At 38.5% G+C, this 22,676-nt stretch overlaps 3 protein-coding genes across 3 annotated transcripts in view; 2 read left to right on the top strand and 1 right to left on the bottom strand.

Annotated features, from left to right (window-relative positions):
* Positions 1-522: 522 nt before the first annotated feature.
* LOC139148920 (cytochrome c oxidase assembly protein COX20, mitochondrial-like) lies at positions 523-4,848 on the bottom strand. The gene is made up of 4 exons (XM_070720374.1): positions 4,734-4,848; positions 2,084-2,180; positions 1,207-1,270; positions 523-855 (listed from the first exon to the last, which is right to left on the bottom strand). Exons 1-4 carry the CDS (start codon positions 4,767-4,769, stop codon positions 708-710), a joined length of 345 nt encoding a protein of 114 aa, XP_070576475.1. The 5' UTR covers positions 4,770-4,848; the 3' UTR covers positions 523-707.
* Positions 4,849-5,112: 264 nt separating this feature from the next.
* LOC139148918 (malate dehydrogenase, cytoplasmic-like) lies at positions 5,113-19,965 on the top strand. The gene is made up of 7 exons (XM_070720372.1): positions 5,113-5,220; positions 6,984-7,082; positions 7,526-7,798; positions 8,136-8,258; positions 10,181-10,357; positions 18,778-18,891; positions 19,289-19,965. Exons 1-7 carry the CDS (start codon positions 5,218-5,220, stop codon positions 19,514-19,516), a joined length of 1,017 nt encoding a protein of 338 aa, XP_070576473.1. The 5' UTR covers positions 5,113-5,217; the 3' UTR covers positions 19,517-19,965.
* Positions 19,966-21,612: 1,647 nt separating this feature from the next.
* The window catches only part of LOC139148917 (UTP--glucose-1-phosphate uridylyltransferase-like), a 35,870-nt gene continuing 34,806 nt past the window's right edge, over positions 21,613-22,676 (top strand). The window contains 1 exon segment of the mRNA XM_070720371.1: positions 21,613-21,892. Within this exon segment, the coding sequence (XP_070576472.1) occupies positions 21,854-21,892 (39 nt within the window). The 5' untranslated portion in view covers positions 21,613-21,853.

Here is a 22,676-nt window from a genome sequence, read left to right as displayed (position 1 = left end):
TCTGATACTTGGCTTAGTTTTCAGATAATAAGTTCTATTGCAGCATGTAATCTGATAGACTGAGATATCAGTCTCTCGAGGGCGCTCTTAACGCACCTCCAGAAGCGTAGAGAGCATCCTCGAGCGATGGATCTTTCAGTCTAGTGATCTGACACTTGGCTTGGTTTCTGGACAATTACTTATATTGGAGACTGCTGGTTGAAGTCACACATTGTGAACATGTCAGGCATTCCCACTCTGACAATGGTAGCATTTAGCAAGACACTCTTCAGTTAAAGGTACAAACACCACCTCAGTTAACTTGCAAATCTATTGTCTATAAAACGAAGATAAATATGCTGTGCTTACAGTTTTAGTATTTTACCTGGTAAGACATTTTTCTATTGTGGTAATGCTGATGATGGTTTGGGCCAAAAACAAATCCAAGAAACTTCACAAATGAATAAGATACAGACTGTGTTTCAGCAGAGGAAGAAAATATCAGAGGGTTATCGAAAATTAATGACAGCACACAGTACACTAAAACATTAAATTTTGCTGAGGGTTGAAAAAAGATTGATAAATGTGATGACCAGCATGTACATCCACATTTCAGAGTCTCCTTATAATGTCTTTGAAAGTCTGAAATTCAGTTTCTGTACCGCGTTTTCAATTATTTTATCACTCAAATTTACAAGTCCTTCACACAGTCCCTGCAATTCTCAGTGTCATGTTGAATCCAGCTTGGCATCTGTTGTTTCTGGGGAGGATGACATTGTTTGATGTACTTTTTCAAGTCGAATTTCCTGTCTTACTGCATCTTTGACTCGTTTTTGGGCAAGTCTTTTCTTGGCTCTATCATACCGGCAGTACATCCTGAAGAATCAAAAGACGGTATTAAATAAAGTGTAATACTTCTCAGCTTATCAATAGCAATGAACAGTACAACTGATGGAACTCTGTATTTTGTGTATCCATCTCTGTTGTCCTGTTTGTCGTTTTTGTTGTTTGCAACTGTCAAAATTAGTGGATGATGGATGTCAGGTTTTTGAGAGAAATGTTCAGGATGAGAAGTGATTCATTGTTAAGTCCAATCTATCCATTTTGTCTGTCTGTACACTACACAGTGACATTGTGTCAAAGTCCATTATTAAGATTATTAAGTCACAAGCCCACTGAATGCCTTTGCAGTGTAAACACGTTACCATAAAAAGCCTATTCTCTTACCATGTTCCAAGTGTAATGGCTGCAAACGAATATACTGCAAGATCTGTTGACCTCTTGACACGACCTGAATAGAAAGTAAGGAAAATATTGATTAAAGGAACAAAGTTGGCCATTTTTCATGAATTTTGTTTGATATGAGATACTACTTATATTGTTTGACATGTTGAAAGATACTGAATGAATGAATTGGTGACCATGCATATATTCGACCCCAGTTTTAGACACGATAAATGAAACGATCGCAAAATGCGATCGTTTCATTTCATTCTTTGATGTCAAAGAAGAACTTCATGTGTTGGACTGGACAACATCAGGTCCACCTGCTTTTATTGTGAAAGGAAAAAATTTAAATACTGCACATTTATGATATTTCCAAAAAATATACTTGATATGAAAGAAAGTTTTCCCTTTCCTGTTGATAGACATAGGATGGGTTAATGAAACTTGATATATGTATCTATGAGGAATAACATGGATTTTAGGTTTTCTTGCTCAAGGAAATAGGGGCACAGTATTACCCACTCCAAACCATAAAATCTTCAGTCACAGGTGTGTAGAGAAACTAATATTGAAACACCCATAAAGTGTTCAGGTATATATATTCAATCATAAGCTATCGGTTATTCTAAAATGTAAAGGGCATTATAGGTTAAGACTGGGTGATTTGATGAAAATTTCAGACTCTGTGTCATTTAAAAAGTCTACTGCAGTAATACTGAATACTGTAAGATCCATGTTTACCTTTGAAGAAAGCATACTCAATTTTACAAAAAATATTGTGTGAGTATCATGAAGTAATCCTTTGGCCTGAGAAGTACTACCAAAATAATCTTTTAGTTGAAGGAAACGGAGTGAATTTGTGAGTTTGTGCACTTACTAGAAAACATAAAATGAGCAAGTCCCAGTGTGAAACCACCTCCAATGCCAGTCAGAAAGGCTGTACGAGTACATGGCGTCCTAAACAAAAAGAAAGCCTGTGAAGAAAGAAGTACAATGATTTTATCAAACTTAGTAGATTTAGAAAATTGTCTGGTTATTGGCAAATTATCTCACTTGATTTACTCATACATTTGGTTACACACATTTAGTAGATGCATGGTCATATAAGTATGGAAAAGGATATTAAACGAGGAATATTATAAATCTGTACTAAGAAATCGAAAAATGTACAGGGAATAATGTATTAATGTTTAGAACTGTCAAGCCTTGTAAAAATATGAAATATTCAATCTCTGATGATGCAAAAGATCTCGTCAGTTTGTCTCACACTGGGACTGGAAGTGCCATTTTTGTCTCCTGCTGTAAAATGTATGCTAGAAATATATTCATACAAGTTTGCAAGACATTTTTGTGTTCATAATTTCAGTTTAAGGCAGGAAAGTCGGTTAGTAAGATCAGAGCCATACATATTCATAAGTATTTCAGTTTTCCTAAAAAACATGTTGACAAGAAAAATGCTGGAAAAAACTGGAGCCCAAATTAACCTGTTTAGCAGAGATAAAATTGCCTGGTAATATATGTTATTCTTTGACTTCATATGCAGCTCACATTATTTTATGATAGCTGCTCACATTATTTTATGATGGATAAATTTCAGACTTCAAAGTATTATGAGATGATGCAATACTTGTATATTGATATCACTTTTTGTTTAGATTTTTAAGATGTTGCAAATGATGTTCAAATCATGAAGGACAAAAGTTGGTTTTTAACAAAGCTAAAAACGAGCAATCATGTCTGGAAGTCAAAATGTTGATGCTTTTTTTAAAGTCATATGGTTTGGTTAGGTTAGAGTCTTTGCTTAGGTTTCTAGAAAATGGCAAGATTAAAGGGGAATTCACCAGGCTGGCATATTTGCTTGACGTAAACAATAGTATGCACAGCCTGATGTGAAGGTGAAAGACAATGCAATACCCATCGGAAGATGGTCCCTGCCATATCATGTGATGAAAGCGCCAAGTTTGGCACTTTCCCCCTGATTCAAAATACATGAAGTTGATGAAGCCCTAAACTGCAACTTCTGCCACTATTTTTATCCCTTTTTTGTAAAAAATCACATGAGTTATAAATGGCGAAAATGGCTTTTGCAGAATAAGTGATCCCAAAGCTGGCACATTGGTAAAAATCAGCTTTGGTGAAGTTCCCCTTTAATACAGCATATCTTTATTCTTGCAAGCCAATGGAGTATTTAATACTGCAGTGCACTATGCATTGGTTAGGAAACCATAAATAGTGGCAACTTTTGAGAATATTTTCATTATTGTTTCATCTTTCACACAGGTTTGTCTTTATTCTTCTCCCACATGTTTGCTGATACACAAAGTATCATACTAGAATCAGCCTTGCCGACCAACACACTGTACACAACATGCAATGTTTTTCTTTTGACAAATAAAGTTCAGTCCTGACTAGCGGTAATAATATACAGTGTGCATTGACAACTTCACAAGTACAAGACTAAGCATTTTGATTAGTTATAGGGAGCAGCACAAGAAACTATATTCTAGACAATTATGAAAAACATGTGACATGTTTACAGCTGATAGAGCTTTACAGTAAAGGGCTGTTTTTCAATTTGACATCATGTGTACAAATAAAACAAATAGATGCAACCCTATAATCTCCGCTAGTTAGATTCTAGACTTCATTTCATGCATAGTCAATATCATTTGATTTAATAGCTTCATGGTTGACCTTTGAAATTTTGCATGACGATTGTTTTTTGGGTTTTTTTTAAGTGATGAAGAGTTATATTCAACTTTACATATATGTATATCATATTTAAATATATATATATTTATATACGTTTTTTTTTTCTCTCTTATCGTTTTCTTTTTTACGCATTTCTACTTACTCGTAATGTATCTATTTAGTTATATATTTATTTATGTAGTTGTTCTTTTATTCACTTAGTTACTTTGTTACAATTAGGTTACTTTGCAATCCCACTACTTTCATGTACACTACCCTCGATATACTTCAGTTTCTTTTTTCTTCTTCGTTTCCTTGCTTTAACATCAAATGGCTTTGGGAACGGACTAGACTAGCATTTGCTATTTTCCGTTTCCATTTACCCTTTATCACAGCACAACTCAGATGTACATTCATCATTGAATTGTAATATTATTATGATTAAGGGTAATAAAGATTATTATTATTATTATTATTGCATGACCCCCTTCCACACACACTGACTTGATTATTCCTTTTTATATCCAGCTTTCTAGAGAAACTACTGAAGCACTGAAGTATCCCATTTTCATGAAGTTTTACTTAGATGTACATAACAAACACTGACTTACCATTCATTGCTTCCTCAACATCACCTCAAAGTGTTGAATCAGAAATTTACTGTACAGAAATCAGAAGAGGACTGCGCCCTCTGCGTACACTATCAAAAAACCTGCCTAGCGCTAGCGCCAGGGCAATTTTATATAACTCAATACTAGCACTGACTCGGTTGTCGACAATGCATCAAACTTCGACAGGGTTTATCATCGATCGCTGTATTTAAAAAATGTTCCTACCTCTTCATTCCTACCGTCGATATCTGTTTCCTCCATCTTGACTTTACAAGACAATTATTTTGCGACCTGGCCCGGAGTACAGCACTGATCACCTCGTAACAGAGCCGTGAATCAATTAGTATTCACGTGTTACATACATGACTTCCCCCGCATTACCGCACTTTTCTTTAATATATCCGCGTTCCTGTTAAGGTAGTTCCAACCGACAAAAATATATCTACGCCCAATAAACATAACGAAAGCAATAAAATAATAACTCGTAATACCAATAGTATTTTTAAATATGTTGAAGTCGTGTAACATTAGTGAAAAATATGGTGAGACTGATATGCGGACCACTATTTAATTAGATGATATAGTTGTCAGGCTTGTGCGTCGCCGTACTTTTTTAAGGTCATCCTTAGGCAGACGACAGAAGTATCGGGGAAGCCCTACGAAACACGTGAAGTTCAAGGGACCAGATCACCTTTCAAAAAGTACCAAAATGGTAAGGTTCTTTCATTTTCTATAACGCCCGTGAAAAACGGATTGTGCTAGAATTTTCTGTTTTCGTGCGAGTGTAGACGCGGCGGCCGTTTGCTGAATAGGTATGACCTTTCGTGATCGTGTGTGCGTGCTCTCTCCATAACCACCATGCTCTGTGTCATGTAGGGCATCACCATATCACTACCGGCAATCTTGCTTATGCATATCATACGCTTTGTGAATTTTGCTGGTTACCGTCTAAATTAACGGTAAAAGAGGATACAGCGGAAATGAGATGATGAATTTGGCTCTTGAGATATCATATGCCAAGAAAAAAAGATTTCAAGTGCACAGCTGGCCTTCGGGTTTCTCGAAAGTCGGTGCTGACAACTTGACGACCATGGCTCAGCCAGTTATATGCTAATGACTGAGGGTCAATGAACTGTAAGTTGAAGTGCAATGGTAGAGACCTTAGTCACGTGAATTGCACCCACAAAGCATAGACCCTCCTATGCTCGAAGTCATAGAAATGTAATCTCTGTATTTTGTGTACAAATGCAGACTGACCCCATGCCTTGTGAAATAACTTACCACAATTGTAGTGATGTTTTAACATGCTTGCACACTCTTCTAATTTTAGACTGCATTCACAAACACCTCTGGAGGGGGATTTGAAAATATAAAAGGTATGTTGGGGGAGGGGACTTAAAGGGGACTTGAAATGAAACTCCCTGATTGATATGAGAAATAAAGTCACAAAACATAAATTGTATGGAAAAAATATTCTCTGTTGTGTATTTATTGTTAAGAATACATACACAAACATACAGGTACTTTCTGACACCCATAGGCATCAGCCCAGATCACATAGAACTGCTCATGCGTAAATTTGTTCCATGTGTCTATGGAAACATTAATTAAAATTGAATTCAGCTCTGGACTAGAATTCATTTGTCATCAATAACAACTACAGTCTTTACACATATACAGAGTATTTTGCCAAACAGATTATTTGTTATTCTAGCATGCTGCACATGGGAAGCATAACAAGAAACTGCAGTTAATACATAGAACAAAATTTACTGAAAAATCAGCCAAAGGGTGCAGTTAATGTCCCTTGCATATACAGTTATGTTAATTATGTTCAGTGTTCCTGACAGGTGGAAGTCATCCTATTTCCAAACCTTTATGTGTGATCAGTGCTTTTCTGTTCTACAAGATAAGGTTTTACTGTATGAGAAAATATATCAAAACACCACCCTCCTTACCTGGAAGAGAAGCAAACACCCCAAAAATCTGTCCATTCCAAACTCAGGCCAGTTGTTATTTTAAGGGGGTTTCAAAATCATAGCAAGTCAGAAGAGGGCATTTAAATATGCTTTGACTTTGTTAGGGAAGGCATTTGGAAAACTCAGAAATTTTTTTTGGATTCCCATTCCCTCCAAAGGTGTTTGTGAATGTAGCCTTGTGCATTTTTACTGATAATTTGCCCCAGTTGAAAACCCTGGTCTTTCACGGCTGAAATCATAGACAGCGTGTTTGCTTGCTCATTGGCATACCATCATTAATCTCTTTACACACTTCATTTATATTTATACATGTAGATCATATTGAAAGATGGCACATCTGTTACAGCTAAATGTAATATTTTTCTTCCTTTTGGATACTTACATAATATCAATATTAATTTTGCCTCTTTGCTATGAACAAAATTCTAAAAATTTTTGAGTTTGTAAAATTGGTGATTTGCAAGTTGCATTAATTCTTTTTTCCTTTGACTTCCAGGCTGAACCACTGAGAGTGTGTGTCACTGGTGCTGCAGGACAGATTGCTTATTCCCTCCTCTACTCATTAGGAAGAGGTGAAGTATTTGGTCCTAATCAGGTGTGTTCTTTTTATTATTATTTTTTGTACGTTCAAGGAACCTTAAACTTATAAATAAAAGATGATGGTTGGAGATCCTGTAGAAGGGAGCAGATCAAATCTGACCCTGAAAGAGTTCAGGATATGATGGTGGAGTATTATCATAAATCAAAAACACCATACATATACAAAAGGTGGGCGGGAAGCTTGTAGAGATCTTTCTTCCCTTTATTAAGCATAGAGGATCTGATGGAAAGTGTTCATTGAAAAAGTAACTGCTTCTACAAATATTGTATCGAATGTGGTATATACAATATGATTCATGGAAGAAATTTGCTATAAAATATCTTAGCATTGAAAAATCTTGAAAAGTCGAAACAGCTTTAATCACCGTATATTTGCAGTGATAGAGTTACATTATTATGGAGATGGTTGTTTTAAATTTTTTTCCTCTTCAATTGCAGCCAGTAACATTGTTCTTACTTGATATCCAACCAATGCTCGGTGTTCTTGATGGCGTCGTCATGGAAATGATGGACTGTGCCCTACCATTGGTTAATGAGATTGTACCAACAGCTGATCCTCAAGTAGCCTTCAAGGACATTGATTTTGCTATACTTGTTGGAGCCATGCCTCGCAGAGAAGGCATGGAAAGAAAAGACCTCCTAAAAGCCAATGCAAAAATCTTTGAAAGTCAGGGTAAAGCTTTGGATCAGTTTGCTAAAAAGACTGTTAAGGTGAGTGGTTGAAATTTCTTCAAATTACAGAAATTGTGTTCAGAAATTGTCCCACTTTTAAAGATCTTCAATTGAATCTAAAATTTTTACACAAACATGGAACAAGATATGTGATTCAGCTCTTTGCAATGCAGTTCCTTTCATTTATTGATATCTGGCAAGACGCAGTATTTTCCTGTCAAACTGACAAAAACTTTTCACATTTGAAATACTTTCCCACTTTTTTAAATAAATGGTGATATTTGTCATGTCCACAGTCTATCATCCTAGATTTTTCACCTTCAGTTAAGTTTGATTTGACTTTGTTATCTTTCATTTTCTCATTACTTGATTCCAGGTTCTTGTCGTTGGCAATCCAGCAAACACAAATGCATTGATTGCACACAAGTGTGCACCATCAATTCCAAAGGAGAACTTCACAGCAATGACAAGACTTGATCAGAACAGAGCTCAAGCACAGGTATTAACACATAAATGACAATTATTATACATCTGCCATCGAGAACAATAGAATTTTGTATGTACTGATATAACCCAATGGAATGCTCACACAACAAAATTTACTGATTCTGAGTGCCCCAAGCCTAGTGTGTTCTATGGTTGCTTCAGCACATTCACATATTTTGAAGAGTTTCAAAAGACCCATTGGACAATAGCCAGAATGTCTTGCACAGTATATCAGATACGCATCCCGGATAGCGTTCCACACTTGCACTGAAATTCAGAATAAATTGTTGTTGTTACGTTGCATGAAAACTAGCTGTTTGGCCAATTTGGCGTCCTAGTTACAAGTGTAAGCCATATAACAATGGAAGGTATATGTTCAGAAATTAATGCTGGTCATCGTCATCTGCTTTGCTTTGGGTGATGAGAGGTGCTAATTTCCATGTGCCTACCATGCTGTAGTGTTTTTATTATCTCGTAGAAACACGATCCTCTGTACTTTCATTAAAAATGACATCGCTTTACTTATCATTTACATCAGTTCTCACATTTCCCACAATTAGTTCCAGAGACCAGCTCTGGAACTGTTAGTTTTTGCTCACTTTCCTTCTTTCTTTCTTTCTTTCTTTCTTTCTTTCTCTATTTCCGGTATTACTACCATAGAACATGCTATACACAAATTTTACCTTAATTACCCAGAATGCATTGCGACACGCTTATGACATCATCGCTCAGCTCGGATGGGTTTTACGGGCATTTCTTGTTTGTTTATTTATTTATTTTTTATTTTGCATTGCACAACTATCATATTGCGTTCAGCTATTAATAATTCTAGCTTTCTTTCGCTTTGTTTTTTGTTGCTTTTTGATTTTTATTTTTCTCTAAATACTCGCCGTACGTGGCGCTATACTGTTATGTCATACGCCTTCCATATGGTTTAGACCGCTGGTTTTCGCCCGAGTGCTCATGGGTTGAATGAGATTAACAATGGCGGCGGATACGAACGCTTCCCTCGCATAGAGAGAGAAAAGTAGGCTTTGCGTAAGTTTACAAGCGCGGTTAGGCACATCATGTACCTAGGCGAGGTGGATGTGCTCGAAAACGAAGATCAATGCAAGTTTTGGATTCAAAATCGGCTGTTTTCGGCGGAGAAACTGCCCGCTGTATTTCTGAGGAGCCACCAGCGGTTTTTTCTATATCAGTCTGCGCGGCTGTAGTGGAAGGCCTTTTAACGCCGGTAACACACAGCCCTGCCATGCAGAGCTAGGCATAGCATAGTGAACTGTCTGTCACCACACCCGCATGCGTTGGCTGCACGTAAAAGCAACTCAACTTTCCAAGATCAAACGGTCAGTATCTTGTGAAAACAGCGACATAGCAATGAAAATTGTTTTAGTCAGTGCTTTTAATCAAATGAAAATGCATGCGGCCTCGGTTTTTCACATTCAACGGCCTAGGTCCGATGTCTCCTCTCGTCTGATATGCGTTTCCGTGCGTTGTTGCCCCCGTATGTATCTGTTGCATTTTTACCGTACATGTAGGCATTTGTAATCTGTGTACTGTAATTCCCCGGACTGCCTTGCTTTTATTTGTATTCTGTTGTTACTGCTATCAGCCCTAACTATAGGTACGTGCTTGCATATTACTCATTCTGCACCTATCTTCGTCACACATTCTCTTGTTTCTTCCGCTGCTCTGGTCTCTGGAACTTCGCTTTTGCTTGCAAATGCTTTCTAGTTATAACCTGATCTTCTCTCCAAAAAAAATTTTGAAAGAAATGCCCCAGTGAATCTTTCATTGCAATGACAGTATTCCTATCATGATTGTAGAAGTTATCATTCAAGGAATACTTTTACCAGTTTATTAGTATGTCTACATTTTTAACATAAATTAATCAATGTTTAATTTAATTGAGAATGTTCTTAAAAACAAATCCAGGTTGCTGCTCGTGTTGGCGTTCCCAGCAATGCAGTCCGTAATGTTATCATATGGGGTAATCACTCATCTACCCAATTTCCTGATGTACGCCATGGTGACGTTTCTATAGATGGTAAACATGTCCCAATCTATGAAGCTGTAAAAGATGATGCCTGGCTGAAAGGAGACTTCATCACAGTATGTAATGCTTTTGTTTTAAGGTTGCTATGTACCATAAAAACCCTATTAATTCAACCACTCTTTTAATTCGACCACCCAATTTTTTTCTCATAACGAGATGGTAAGTATATCACCTGTGAACTGTGAAAAAAGTTTAAATCCCTATTAAATAATTCGACCACTGAACATATTTTGGTTGCTTTGTTCATTCTGATAATTCTATTTAAAATCGTAATTATTTTTTTCTGGTCAAATTGATAGGGTTTTTACAGTAGATGTGTTTGAATGAGCACTATTTCCAGCCATTTCAAATGCCAAATCAACAATGTTTAGGTTTTTGCAGGATCCACTTTCGAACAGGATGAAATTCATGTTGGCGATTGATTTTTTAAATGGTTGACATAAGTTAGCAGAGAATATTGATCAGTGCAAAATGGATGTTTATGTCCAAATATATCCTTGCATACTAGCAAAGCCAAATATATATCTTATAAATGTAGAAAACAATATTATGACAGAACCCCATGGCCTGTGAGTGCAAGCGCGCCGTACTAGCGGTATTTGCATGAGTGCTGCGGTGTTTTCGGCGGGAGTTCGCTCGTGAAAGGACAGCCTAATACACTGCAGCACGAGTGCAAATACCGCTAGTACAGCGCACTTGCACTCACAGGCCATGGGGTTCTGTTATTATTATATATGTCCTGTCTGTTATTTGCATCATTTATCTAGAGAATCGACGATTAGTCATGCGTACTACTTATCTGTCAAAGCTTCAGGGCGACCCTGCAGAGTTATATAATATTGACATCACTGTAATGAGGCATCGAATCAGATTTCACTTTTCATCGGTCAACGCCGCCACACCCTCCATTTTGATTGGTTAAACTATTGTTTACTTGTTTATCAAGGATGATGTAAGAGGAATGTCGGAGGGCTTGAACTCTGCTTGCGATCGCTCACACATACGTAGCCATAGATAGCCAAACGAAGAGAACTTTGAACGTTGAACGCTTTTGATTATTTCACATTTTGAGCTTGAAATTCCTCTAAATGATCGATACAAATAACAGTTCAATGATTTTTGCGGGAAATTTAAGAGTAAGATACGGCAAACGTAACTTGTCGAACGATCAAATTTCAGTGTTAACCGTGGCACACAAGCGCTCACTCAGTCTCTGTTATCAATAGCGTGTAGGACACACAAGCACAGAATAAACTGCATGTAAAAGTGACTTTTTATTGTAAACAGGGAATGTCCGGTGAGAAAACTTTTAGAAACTATGGAAATCCAGTCATGACATGCGACATTCGACCTGCGACTTCAAACTTCGACCTGCGTCCTGCGTGTTTGTCAAACTGCGACCTGCGTAGGGTTAGTGTTAGGGTTAGGGGTTAGGGGTAGGGGTAGGGTTAGGGGTAGGGGTAGGTTTAGGGTTAGGGTTAGTTAGGGTTAGGGAAGTCGGACCCCCAACCAGAAGACAAGTTTTGAGCCTTGCCTCTCCCCGACGCCACCGGCAAGGGCAACGTGTAGCTAGGGTTAGGTCGCAGATCACAGACGCAGGCCGGGGACGCAGGTACCGGTCACGACCTGCGACATGCGACCTGCGTCCCCGGCCTGCGTCTTTAAACTGTGATCTGCGACCTAACCCTAGCTACACGTTGCCCTGGCCGGCGGCGTTGGGGAGAGGCAAGCCTGAAAACCTGTCTTCTCGTCGGGGGTCCGACTTCGGGGTACGGTTGCAGTGGGCGCTCAGCCGCAGAGATGCGTCGGCTCCCGGCGGCCCAACATTGCCCTGGCCGGCGGCTTTGGGGAGAGGCAAGGCTCAAAACTTGTCTTCTGGTTGGGGTCCGACTTCCCTAACCCTACCCCTAACCCTAACCCTAACCCTTACACTAACCCTATGCAGGACGCAGGTCGCAGTTTTGAAGTCGCAGCTCGCATGTCGCATGTCATGACTGGATTTCAGTAAGAAACGGACGTCGCCCGTTGTCAATGTTTTGGCTTCACTGACAAACAAACTGCTCTTGCGGATAATAAAAATCATCCTCAAACTATAATAAGTACATGCAATTTTCTTTGTCGTAGTTTTTAATCGGTAATGTCGTGCATTTTACTATAACGAGCATCGAACCAAAGTGAAACGAAATCTTGTAGACGACATTTTTTGTGTTTACAAACATAAATAGTTCCGGGTCATAATTGGTAAATACTCATTAACATAAAGGAATGGCATAATGTTTTTGGTATTGCACTGCAGTGCAAATACCGGTAGTATGCGCGCGCTTCGATGCAAGTAAACTGTGGTACATATGTAATAATAAAGGGTATTTTATTGTTTATAATGAATCTGTGATGCATTGTTTTTCTGTGCAGGTTTTCCATTACCACAAAAAGTACAAATTAGTGAATCTTTATTGCTTTACCACAAGCCATTCAGTTTAAAGCCCCAGTATTGTAACTTTTAACAATTTTTTTCATATTTTTGATTAAAATGACATCCTCAGTATGTGAAAGTAGACCATAATTAATACTGACTCGCATGGTTTGCATGCCCAGCCCGCCTCACGATTAACAGTAAAAGGAGTGAAAAATGACTTCTTGTCCGGACCAGAAGTCAGCTTTGTTGACACACGAAACGAAACGTAATCACACCACCGCGCATGCTCAACCACATCTACGCAAGTTATACTGTGGCGTCCGTAGAAACCATACGCTCTTCGAAAAGGTCTGGTCCATCGAAACTGGAGACTCAGCTAAAAACGCGCGAAAGTTGGGTGAAATACCGGAAAGATATAAATATGTAAGTTTTTACAGATTGTTCCGACTATAATGAGCCGTGCAAACAAACGTCTTGAACAGCTAAACTAACGACTGAGGCAGTCGATTGTAAGCTTCATGCAATGCAAGGCACTGCACGTTGTGACCGATGGTACGGAGATCAAGTTTGCTGAATGACTTGAGAGAGAAAAACATATATGAATAAAAATTCAACACTTCACCATTGTAATCATTGAACTAGTCGTTTCTTCCATTATGGAGTATAATGAAAATTTCGTTGAAAATAAATGACGGGACTGATTCTGCTCCGTCTACTCAAACGAAGTTTTGTGTACGGCCAGGCTACGCTGCAGGCAACACAGCCTATCAACTTCACATATCGTTGCCGTACGGCGTAATTGAAAACGCTCAGAAAGGAAAAATTATATTTGAATGCAGTACAAAAGTCTTACTTGTTAAATTTAAAAGTATTTCAAAATAATATCGAACGTAACGGGTATCTAATCCTCACAAGGACTACAGTAGTACAACAAGTATCGGCTAGCTGCGATGCGATGGAGCTCTGCAGGCATTGTAAGCTTAGAAGTTCGAACACAAGAGAGATCCCGGCCTCACTGCAAAGTCGTCCCCTGCGCACCCTAACTAACCTCTTGGTTTGATTCTGTTGTTTATATATTTTTGTATAAAATTCATGATACATATCTGACTTTCACAACTGTACAATTTGCTCAGGACTGTGAGTTTGGCTGTAGTCTACAGACGATCGGAGGGAGCTAAAGCAGGCCCCAAATTTGCATGGACAATGCCCGGGACAATTATAGACGCAGCTCGATGAGAAAGTCATTCACATAAACCTAAATGAAGAGATCAATACAAAACTTTTAAACATCACTGGTTCTGAAAATTTATGATCAACGGTTCTGACCTCGGATTTACACTGCGACGTTGTTTTTTGTGTGTATGGCCGGCTACTAGTCCTGTAAGGCTGTACTACATGGAGGTAGTAGACTGTACAAGTGCAGCGGGGTCGGGCCGAGATTGGTGTGGGGCCTGCAGCAAGGTAAAATTGACAGCGTCCATTGCAGAATGCCCGCGTGTTATTCTTTCTCGTTTGGGAGGAAATTTACCGCTGTATTCAGAATGCCTTTTTACCAGTATAGAAGTTCAGTAACTGATGCATCAAGAGCCAAGAGTCTGTAAATTTCTTAGCAGAAGCTCCATTGTTTTTTCTAAATTTTCGCTGAGATACAGCAGTGCGTATACTGGTCCCGATCGTTCTGACTCAGGCGTTCACAGTTGTTTAGGGAGCCGTCATTATTTACGATCTGGGGGTCGGAGGAATTACATTTGAAACTCCGAAATTTTGAGTCACACCCCAGCCAACCATGATGACTTTGAGTAACCCCCTCTCTAACAGAAAGTTTGGCTTACCTGAGCGCATGTAACAATATAAAAGCTCACCTAATAACCAGTCCCCGACCATATAGTATTGTTAAATTTGGATGGGTAGCATGTCAGTATGGTATGGTTAAATGTCCAAGTGGTTGTTGAACTCAAGTCAAATAAAATATACATTTCTAATATGATAATATAAATGATGAATTCACAACAGTTCAGTTTTGTCCTAGATCCTTTGCACTTATAGTGATATCTGTCGAGAACATTTCTCCATGACCCAGCCTCTCCTTCCAACCCTGGTAACGACTGCAGAAAACTACTGTGTGACATCATCATCACCACTGTTGATCCTCATCTTTAATGTCGCTGGTGCCATTGCGTACATGAACAACGATATCATTCTCATCGTCACTATCTTCTCTTTCATAATAGGTATTGCTAGTAGTAGCAGCTACTTGTACTTTTTGCCTTGCTTCATCTAGTTGATATTTATTTGTACTGTTATATTTATTTTCTTTTTATTTAATATGTATCAGAGTAAAATATATATAATAAACTAATCATTATATCATTGAGGACAGAGTAAGACAAAGAAAAAACATTTTGAGCACCCCCTTATAACTTTCAATTTTTGAATGACCCCCAGGTCATAATACTTACGGTTCCCTTACTTGCTGCCAAAGGCCATCGCGTTCACTGCATTCGACAGCCTACCACACATTGCCAAACTATGTTGCTTCGATTTCGGAATTACCTTGACGCTAAAGCGACAATCAGCTGAGATTTATTACTTCAAGTTACTCAATTTTGATAGCTATTTGCCTACAGAAGTGAGCCAAGTGTATATAGTGTCGTATTGATTTTACATCGGTACCCGGAGTTCTGAGTGACCAACTGCAGGGTGCGCATCGGTGCACTGCCGACTGCAGTTTGAATGATCCGTGTATAACGCACACGGTACCAGAATAGAATGTCAGCCTCCTCTGCCAAAGTTCTGTATCCTCTGAAACACAGTACCAGTACGTATTTGAACGGAGAAGAACAAAATAAAACCATTCGCAGGTCATTCAGCCGGCGATCATGGGCGATTGCCTAGGCAGTGTGGCGTGGCATGGCAAGGCCCCAGGAATGTTGCAGGCTCGATGATGTCATCAGTATCGGCGTTCTCGATCACGTGTACAGCCTACAAGTTGTCAACAAACCCGCGCGGCAATCCAACTCGATCGGCAATATCTAGCGTTTGTATGTCACTACAGGAGCACAAATTTGGCTTATTTCTTTACTGAACAACATTTCACGATGGATGTAAGAGAATAATATGTAATTTCGAACATAAAAAAAGGTTAAAAGTTACAAATACTGGGGCTTTAATTTTGTGTCAATAATTTCAATGTCTGTGATTTGACCTTTGCTAGTAAAACAGCAGGGTTTTACAGTGATTTTATTTTCTGGGAGTCCCTGGGATGCAAGATGTTTGAACAAGGGGGTCCCATCTACAAATCTGGGAGTCCTCAGATATAAGGGAGGGGGGTATCAAAAGACAATTTTGTAACCGCCTTAATTCCCTTAAAACACTACACAAAGGTAATGATACAGTTCACTTTTTATTACTGGTTTTCATGACAGCAACATGAAGTATTTTAATGTGGTATATCATAAAATATGCATTATATCACAGTGTTTTACATGACGTAAGATATTTTTGAACAGAGTTTTTTCAAAGTTTGGTGACTTTAGTATGCTGAAAACACCTTGTCACTGACATGTACCACTGAAATGGTCATTTTACAAACTCTTTACAATCTGCCTACAGCTCCTTCATCAAATAACCTGGCTGCCTGCATGAAATCAAAGTCGTCAATTACAGGACCAACTAGTTTGATAAACATCAACCTGTTAAGTCGTAGAGGGTTCAGCCTGTTCCTTGCCCTCTGTTTAATGGCATTCTGCACTGAGAAACCACCTTTCACATGGGACAGATGAATTGTAATTGTATTTAAAGTTTCCTTGGTAGAATCACACTTTTCCTGATATGAGACAAGTTTACTGAGTCTTTCTGAAAAGTCAGACTCAATATTTGTGTACTATTTACTGTATGTTCTGTGCTGTTTTGTGTCTATGTTTACAACTATTGTCTTACAAATTCTGACCTAGTGTTATTGGACCATGGATTGGTATGATTGCGATTATTCCAATAACTGTTAGAACATCAATTAGCAGTGCAGAGAACAACACAAACAGGGAGTTTGACTTAAATTTCAAGAGCCTGTCAGCCTTACCACCCTTTTTATCACTCTGTAGTGCAAGATAAATGGGCTGAAAAGCAGTGAATATCATCTTTACAGCAGATTCTACTGACAACCAACGTACCGATGTTGGTTCTGTGATTTGTTTTGCTTTACCATTTAGTATACATTGTATCTCTCTCAGTTTGTCATATCTGACTGAAGAGTCGCTGAAGTACTTGTACAAAGAATGAATCATGTTATGGTACTCCTTGCAGTACTCTATTTCTTTGCCGGCTTGAGATGCAGTGAGGTTGAGTCTAAGAGCAACACAATGTACTTGCATTCGGGTTACGGCCTTTCAACTTAGCGCCCAGTCCATTCAAACGACCCGTCATGACAGCGGCGCCGTCAGTGCCAAGTCCGTATACTTTATGGATATTTTCATCGCAGATTCCCTTTCTAATCAAATAGTCAATCAGTGCAGTTTCACCTCCAACAGCGGTACAGTCTGTGATATTATTACCTAGAAACGAAACCATCGCTTCGCCATTTTCGATGTACCTTACGTAGATGGCGTGTTTCTTGTGAATTGTGATATCGTATGTCTCGTCAAACATTATACCAATGTAGTCACTTGCACTGATGCTATCCATCAGAGACTTTGAAATTACGCGTTCGATGCACTCCTCAAATTCCATGACTATTTGAGGTCGTTTATAGCAGTCAATATTCAAACCATTCAGGTTTTGGACATGCATTAAATCTGTAAACACGTCGCACCGGAGATCGCATTTTGCTATGAGGTAAACGGTATGCAACTGGGCGACATACGACTTCATACTATCGCTCTGACCTCGGGACTTCAAGTCATCTGCGGCTTTACAAGCAGAGGCAAAGTTAGACTTCAATGACAGAATCTGGATACTCTGAACATGATTTCTTGAATCTTGGTGACGAGTAAGGGTAGAGTTCTGAAAATTAGAACATCCATCTGTAAAAGGGTTCTTTGAATTAGCTTTCATACATACGTCGCACGTCATTACATTTCCATCTTGGAAATAACGCAACCATTTAAACTTGTCTAGCCAACTTTTTTGGAATGTACGGCCCTTTTTGGCAAATTCGATAGGGTTCCATCAGTTTTATCCGAATCGCCTGGCGTCGCTGCTTTCTCCGATACCGTATCTGAATTATGAAGCCGGCCTCTGCTGGTACCAGCACTACCGCCAAAGAATTTCCTGAGATCGGACTGACATGGTTGTTTTGCAACCGCCATGATTAAAACATGCCTGATTCTTTGTTATGGACAATTGTCCAATCAAAGGGCGGTTTTCACAGCGAAAGCAGTCCCAATATCAGAACGCGTTCATGATACATGTGATAAGCATTGACCGTTGGTGATGTATGTTACAAGGTATTCGATTGGTAATTTGAAACAGCAGCCGAAATCTATCATGCGTCATAGTACCGCGATTTTACAAATAAGGAAGTTTCATTTTGAACAGACCAATGATCTTTGCAAATGTGTGGACATTCCATTTCATGGAGGGACGGCCAGTGACTGTATGGATGTGCATGTGTGCATTTATTTTCTGCGTCCCATGGGACGCAATATTTATTTTTTTAGTGTACGGGTCGAGGTTTTATGCGTCAGAGACGCAATATCTTGCGTCATGTAAAACCCTGAAAACAGTGTGAACTTTGATTGGCCTATAATGTGATTGTCATAGACACAATTTTCATGACGTCTCCATGGGAGTTGTTTGAATACGTTGTCAGTATATTCATGTCAACTGACTGGCAGTTGATTGTTGTGACCTTTGATAACCTCATGACCCACACAAGGTATAAAATGCAGGATTTGGGGCACATGAATATTCCACATTGATAAAAATCATTAGCATAAAATTTCAATGCTGAAGCAATGGTCATTAATATAATTTGCGTAAATGAATACTAATCTGCCCCGTATCTTGCACTAATAGACACAAGGTGATCGATTTGATAACATTATGTCAATGTTTTACTCACAGACTGTGCAGAAACGTGGGGCTGCTGTGATTGCAGCTCGTAAACTGTCAAGTGCTATGTCAGCTGCCAAGGGCATCGTTGACCATGTTAAAGACTTGTGGTGTGGAACCCCTCCGGTATGCATTCTTGTAACAAAGATTTTTCAATTCATATCAATTTGTCCTCCCTTTGTTATGTATAAATGCGTCTGTGCAGCAGAATTTGATTGATGAAGAATTCTTCGTTCAGTTTTTCTTTCATCACAACTAAGTTCAATGAATGATCAGTTCTAATGAAGGAAAGTGTTCTGTTCTGTTTATATTAACATAACACAAGTATGTTCAGTTTTATTGCAAATATTATTTCATACATGAACAAACTACCTTCATCTTAGCACACTTAGCACTGATATTCTACATGTATAAATGTATTATATGATGTTATATTTCCAAACTTGTGCACAAGATGCAAGGTTCTACATCTGATTGCTCGTACTTCAGTATATATCCTCATACTTGTACAATCTACTTCTAGGATGAATATGTATCAATGGGAGTCATATCTGATGGCAATTCCTATGGAGTTCCAGAAGGACTGATTTACAGTTTCCCATGCAAGATTTTACCAGACCACACATACGAAGTTGTTACTGGTCTCGAAATTGACACCTTCTCCAGGGAAAAGATGGATGCAACAGCCAAGGAGCTGGTAGAAGAAAGAGATAGTGCGATGACCTTCCTGAGTGCTGATGCCAACTTGTAAATGACCTCTCACAGCCCCAAGTGTTGGTACATGAACACACTACTTATCATGACGTAAAAAAAAACAGATTAGTTTTTAAATGGAAAGATGAATTGTGTGAAAACTGTGTGGTAGTCAGACGACATGCATTATTATGTTGTATTAATGTAGTGTGTAAAAGATCAAGATCACTGAAAATTGTCACCCTACAGTGACTACCATTAGGATATGAGGCTTAGAAACAAATATTGGTGTGGAATGTTTGTCAGATTTTTTTACTTGCACGGGAATTCAACATGCAGCCTGAAGAGATCTTTGTGGACTCCTTGTAAACTTACTTGAATTCAGCCATTCTAGGACCATCCAAACTTGTATACTACCGATACATCTACTGTAATATCTTACCTTCCTGCCGATATCTGTATCATAGATTTGCCATAATAACTGAAATAAAATACATATGAAGGCAACACCATGATGTTCACCTGAGTCTGTTTCTGTTATATATGAAAGAGTTCCTTAGAAGACTAAACTAAAACTCTAGGTGCTATTTTATCACAATATACAGCTACATTTATTTGCCAGATTCGGTCACTCCATTTTTCAATGTTGCTTATTGTGACACTTTAAGATTCTTTCTCTCAATGGCTGATGATAATGCACTGACAATACAGGCATGCATACATAGTATTAATATAGATAGCATTCACAATGCATTTAAGATAGCGCAAGAGAACTATGTCAGATTTATAGTACTTGAATTTGTGAACTTTACAACCTTTTTCTCTCCTCAAACAGGGTTATGCTGGATCAGTTTGATTTCATTTTAAAATTGCACACTTTTAGGTACACTGATCTACCGGTATTCTCATTTTCCAAACTACATGTATGCCTGAGGGACATTACTTGAAGAGTACCTGTGTAAAAATGTTACATGTTTCAGTTTGTAACCAAAATCCTAGAATGAAAAAATTATTGCGATGAGGAATTGAGAACTCTAAGAAAAGCAAATGTGTACTTTCCAAGCTCCACATGTATCGATGCTGCAATGTATAGAATATAAGGAAGTTGTCATTAATTATGGCCTGGGGGTCATAAGTCGAGGGGGAGGGGGTTTCACTCTAAAAAATTAAAAAGCTCAAAGGGGAGTTGCTCAAATTGTGGAGAGGAAAAAGGTTGGGGGCTACTCAGTTTTTGGAAAGATACTGAAGCATTTAGTGCAGTTATAAAATGATGCAAAAATCAAAGAAAAGATTGAAAAACAATTGAAAATATACGATTTTTGTAAAAACATGGTACAATTCGATATATCTGTATACCAAGTATATTGACTATCATTACTTGATGACTAATTTTTCAGTATTTCCTGATAAAAACAATGGTATACTTTCCTGATCAAGCATGAGACCCATCTATTTTCTGTTCTATAGAGTACGGGTGATTGCAAAGGGGAGAATGTGTAAAGAAAGTAAATTCTACAAAATGTCACAAAAAAATAGACTGCCTCTATACAAAACCCATCTGTTATCGCAAGAACATCATTTGTCATGGTCAAAAAATACTCAAGCGATAGATATTCTTTGTATCTTTCAACCAAATCTAAATTTAATCTCCGCATTAAAGTTTTGTTTTCTTTGTCTTGTTTATATTCTCGGTCTTCTTTGACTTTGTCACGAGTTTTGTCAATCTCTTGACAAACACAATATTGCAGAAACAAAGTTTTGATACATACATGAAATGCAAATTATAAGCCAATGTGTCTCGCGTTTAAATTAACTAGACCAAACAACTTGTATAGTCCATCTTTTGGCTTATGAGATCCTAGGCGTTATTTGGTCTGGGCGAGAGCAATTAACAGATATGGACCGTTTTCTTTGAAAGGCTATACAGAGATTGCGAGGGTAAAGTAATAGGCACACACCCGATACAGGTAAGGCTTGTAAACAAATGTTTAATACTTGACATTTATTGATCATATTCATAACTTCTAGACAAAATGCCTGCAGTACACTGTGCATGTTACATGACACATCTTCTGACCTCGAAAGTTCTTACTGCTATGTCGTTGAGGGCGCGATATATGTCTCTGATTGACCTTTTGCCGTTTGCTGTGGATCAGAGGTCACGCTGTCGACGACCTGACCGATGCTGTTGGCTGCCTGAACCCTGATAGAGTGAATATTTTGTGTACCTGGGACTAATATTTCCTTAAAGCAGCGATCGTTGTGTTATTTTATTAATTACTAAGAAAAAGAAGTTTATATTGAAGGTCGCATATTTCTCGTTGCCGTGAAAGTCTAAGACGTAAACTGCTACGTGCATGAGGCACGGGAAGACGTGAGTTGAAGTAGTGCGAAGATGGCGGACGCAAAACTTTCTAATGTTGACAAAGATGAGGTAAGGATTCCAATGTTGGGAATTGCAATACCTGTAAAATAAAAATAGGTAGGTTCAGACAGCTGCACGTTTCGTCAACACCTTGTTACCGCTCAGTCAGCCAATGTGTCTCGCGTTTACTAATTTCTCAAATGAAATACATATTTGTGATACGATATCTCTTTAATATAGTTAAAAGTTCACCTTGCTTAATACGTCATCTCATTGAACTGGGTATCATAGCGACCGATTGATTTGTAGCTTATAACTGATCTTTTCAAGATAACGGTATACATTGTCCTCAATTGAGATACAATAGCGACACACTTTAATAGCGAAATCAGGCCAGGCAAAAATTTACATGGTATAAATGCCACACATGGTATTGGGGATGCATACACACTACAACTGCCACCTGGAGACTCAGAGCGTACCGGGGTATGCTGTGTGCAACCCAGTCCGTCCTTAGACACTGAAGCGAGCTAATCAGCGTCAGACTGGGAAGCAAAATGCAATCGGATTTAGTAATGAACGGCAGGGATATCCTTTGGAACCATTTTCCGGTCAGTATCTTTAATTTGTGAGTTGCCTTTTTTCCTTTCATATGGCATCGATAGAGTCATAGATGTAAAGGTCACAAAGTCCTTTAGTCTTTCACCTTTCATGAGATTGTAATATATGTACTCACGAAGCAGGTGTACATCATTTGACGAAGTAACCTGTACAAATGTTTCAAGGACAAAATACACAACTGCCATAAAGGACAGAGTTATGATATTTTTCTTTCTTCTTTATCAGTTTGATT

This window comes from Ptychodera flava, chromosome 14 (genome assembly GCF_041260155.1).
Source record: "Ptychodera flava strain L36383 chromosome 14, AS_Pfla_20210202, whole genome shotgun sequence".
Lineage (NCBI taxonomy): Eukaryota > Metazoa > Hemichordata > Enteropneusta > Ptychoderidae > Ptychodera > Ptychodera flava.
Note: the sequence above shows the minus strand (reverse complement) of the source record. Positions and strands in the feature narration are given on the sequence as shown.

Excerpts from the sequence above, each read along its gene's own strand:
- LOC139148920 (XM_070720374.1), bottom strand. The coding sequence starts at position 4,769 with ATGGAGGAAACAGATATCGACGGTAGGAATGAAGAG. Across the intron at positions 2,181-4,733 it reads TCGACGGTAGGAATGAAGAG|GCTTTCTTTTTGTTTAGGAC; the intron begins GTAGGAACATTT and ends CTTTCTTCACAG. Across the intron at positions 856-1,206 it reads GCCATTACACTTGGAACATG|GATGTACTGCCGGTATGATA; the intron begins GTAAGAGAATAG and ends TTGATTCTTCAG.
- LOC139148918 (XM_070720372.1), top strand. Across the intron at positions 8,259-10,180 it reads AGAACAGAGCTCAAGCACAG|GTTGCTGCTCGTGTTGGCGT; the intron begins GTATTAACACAT and ends AAACAAATCCAG. Across the intron at positions 10,358-18,777 it reads TGAAAGGAGACTTCATCACA|ACTGTGCAGAAACGTGGGGC; the intron begins GTATGTAATGCT and ends TTTTACTCACAG.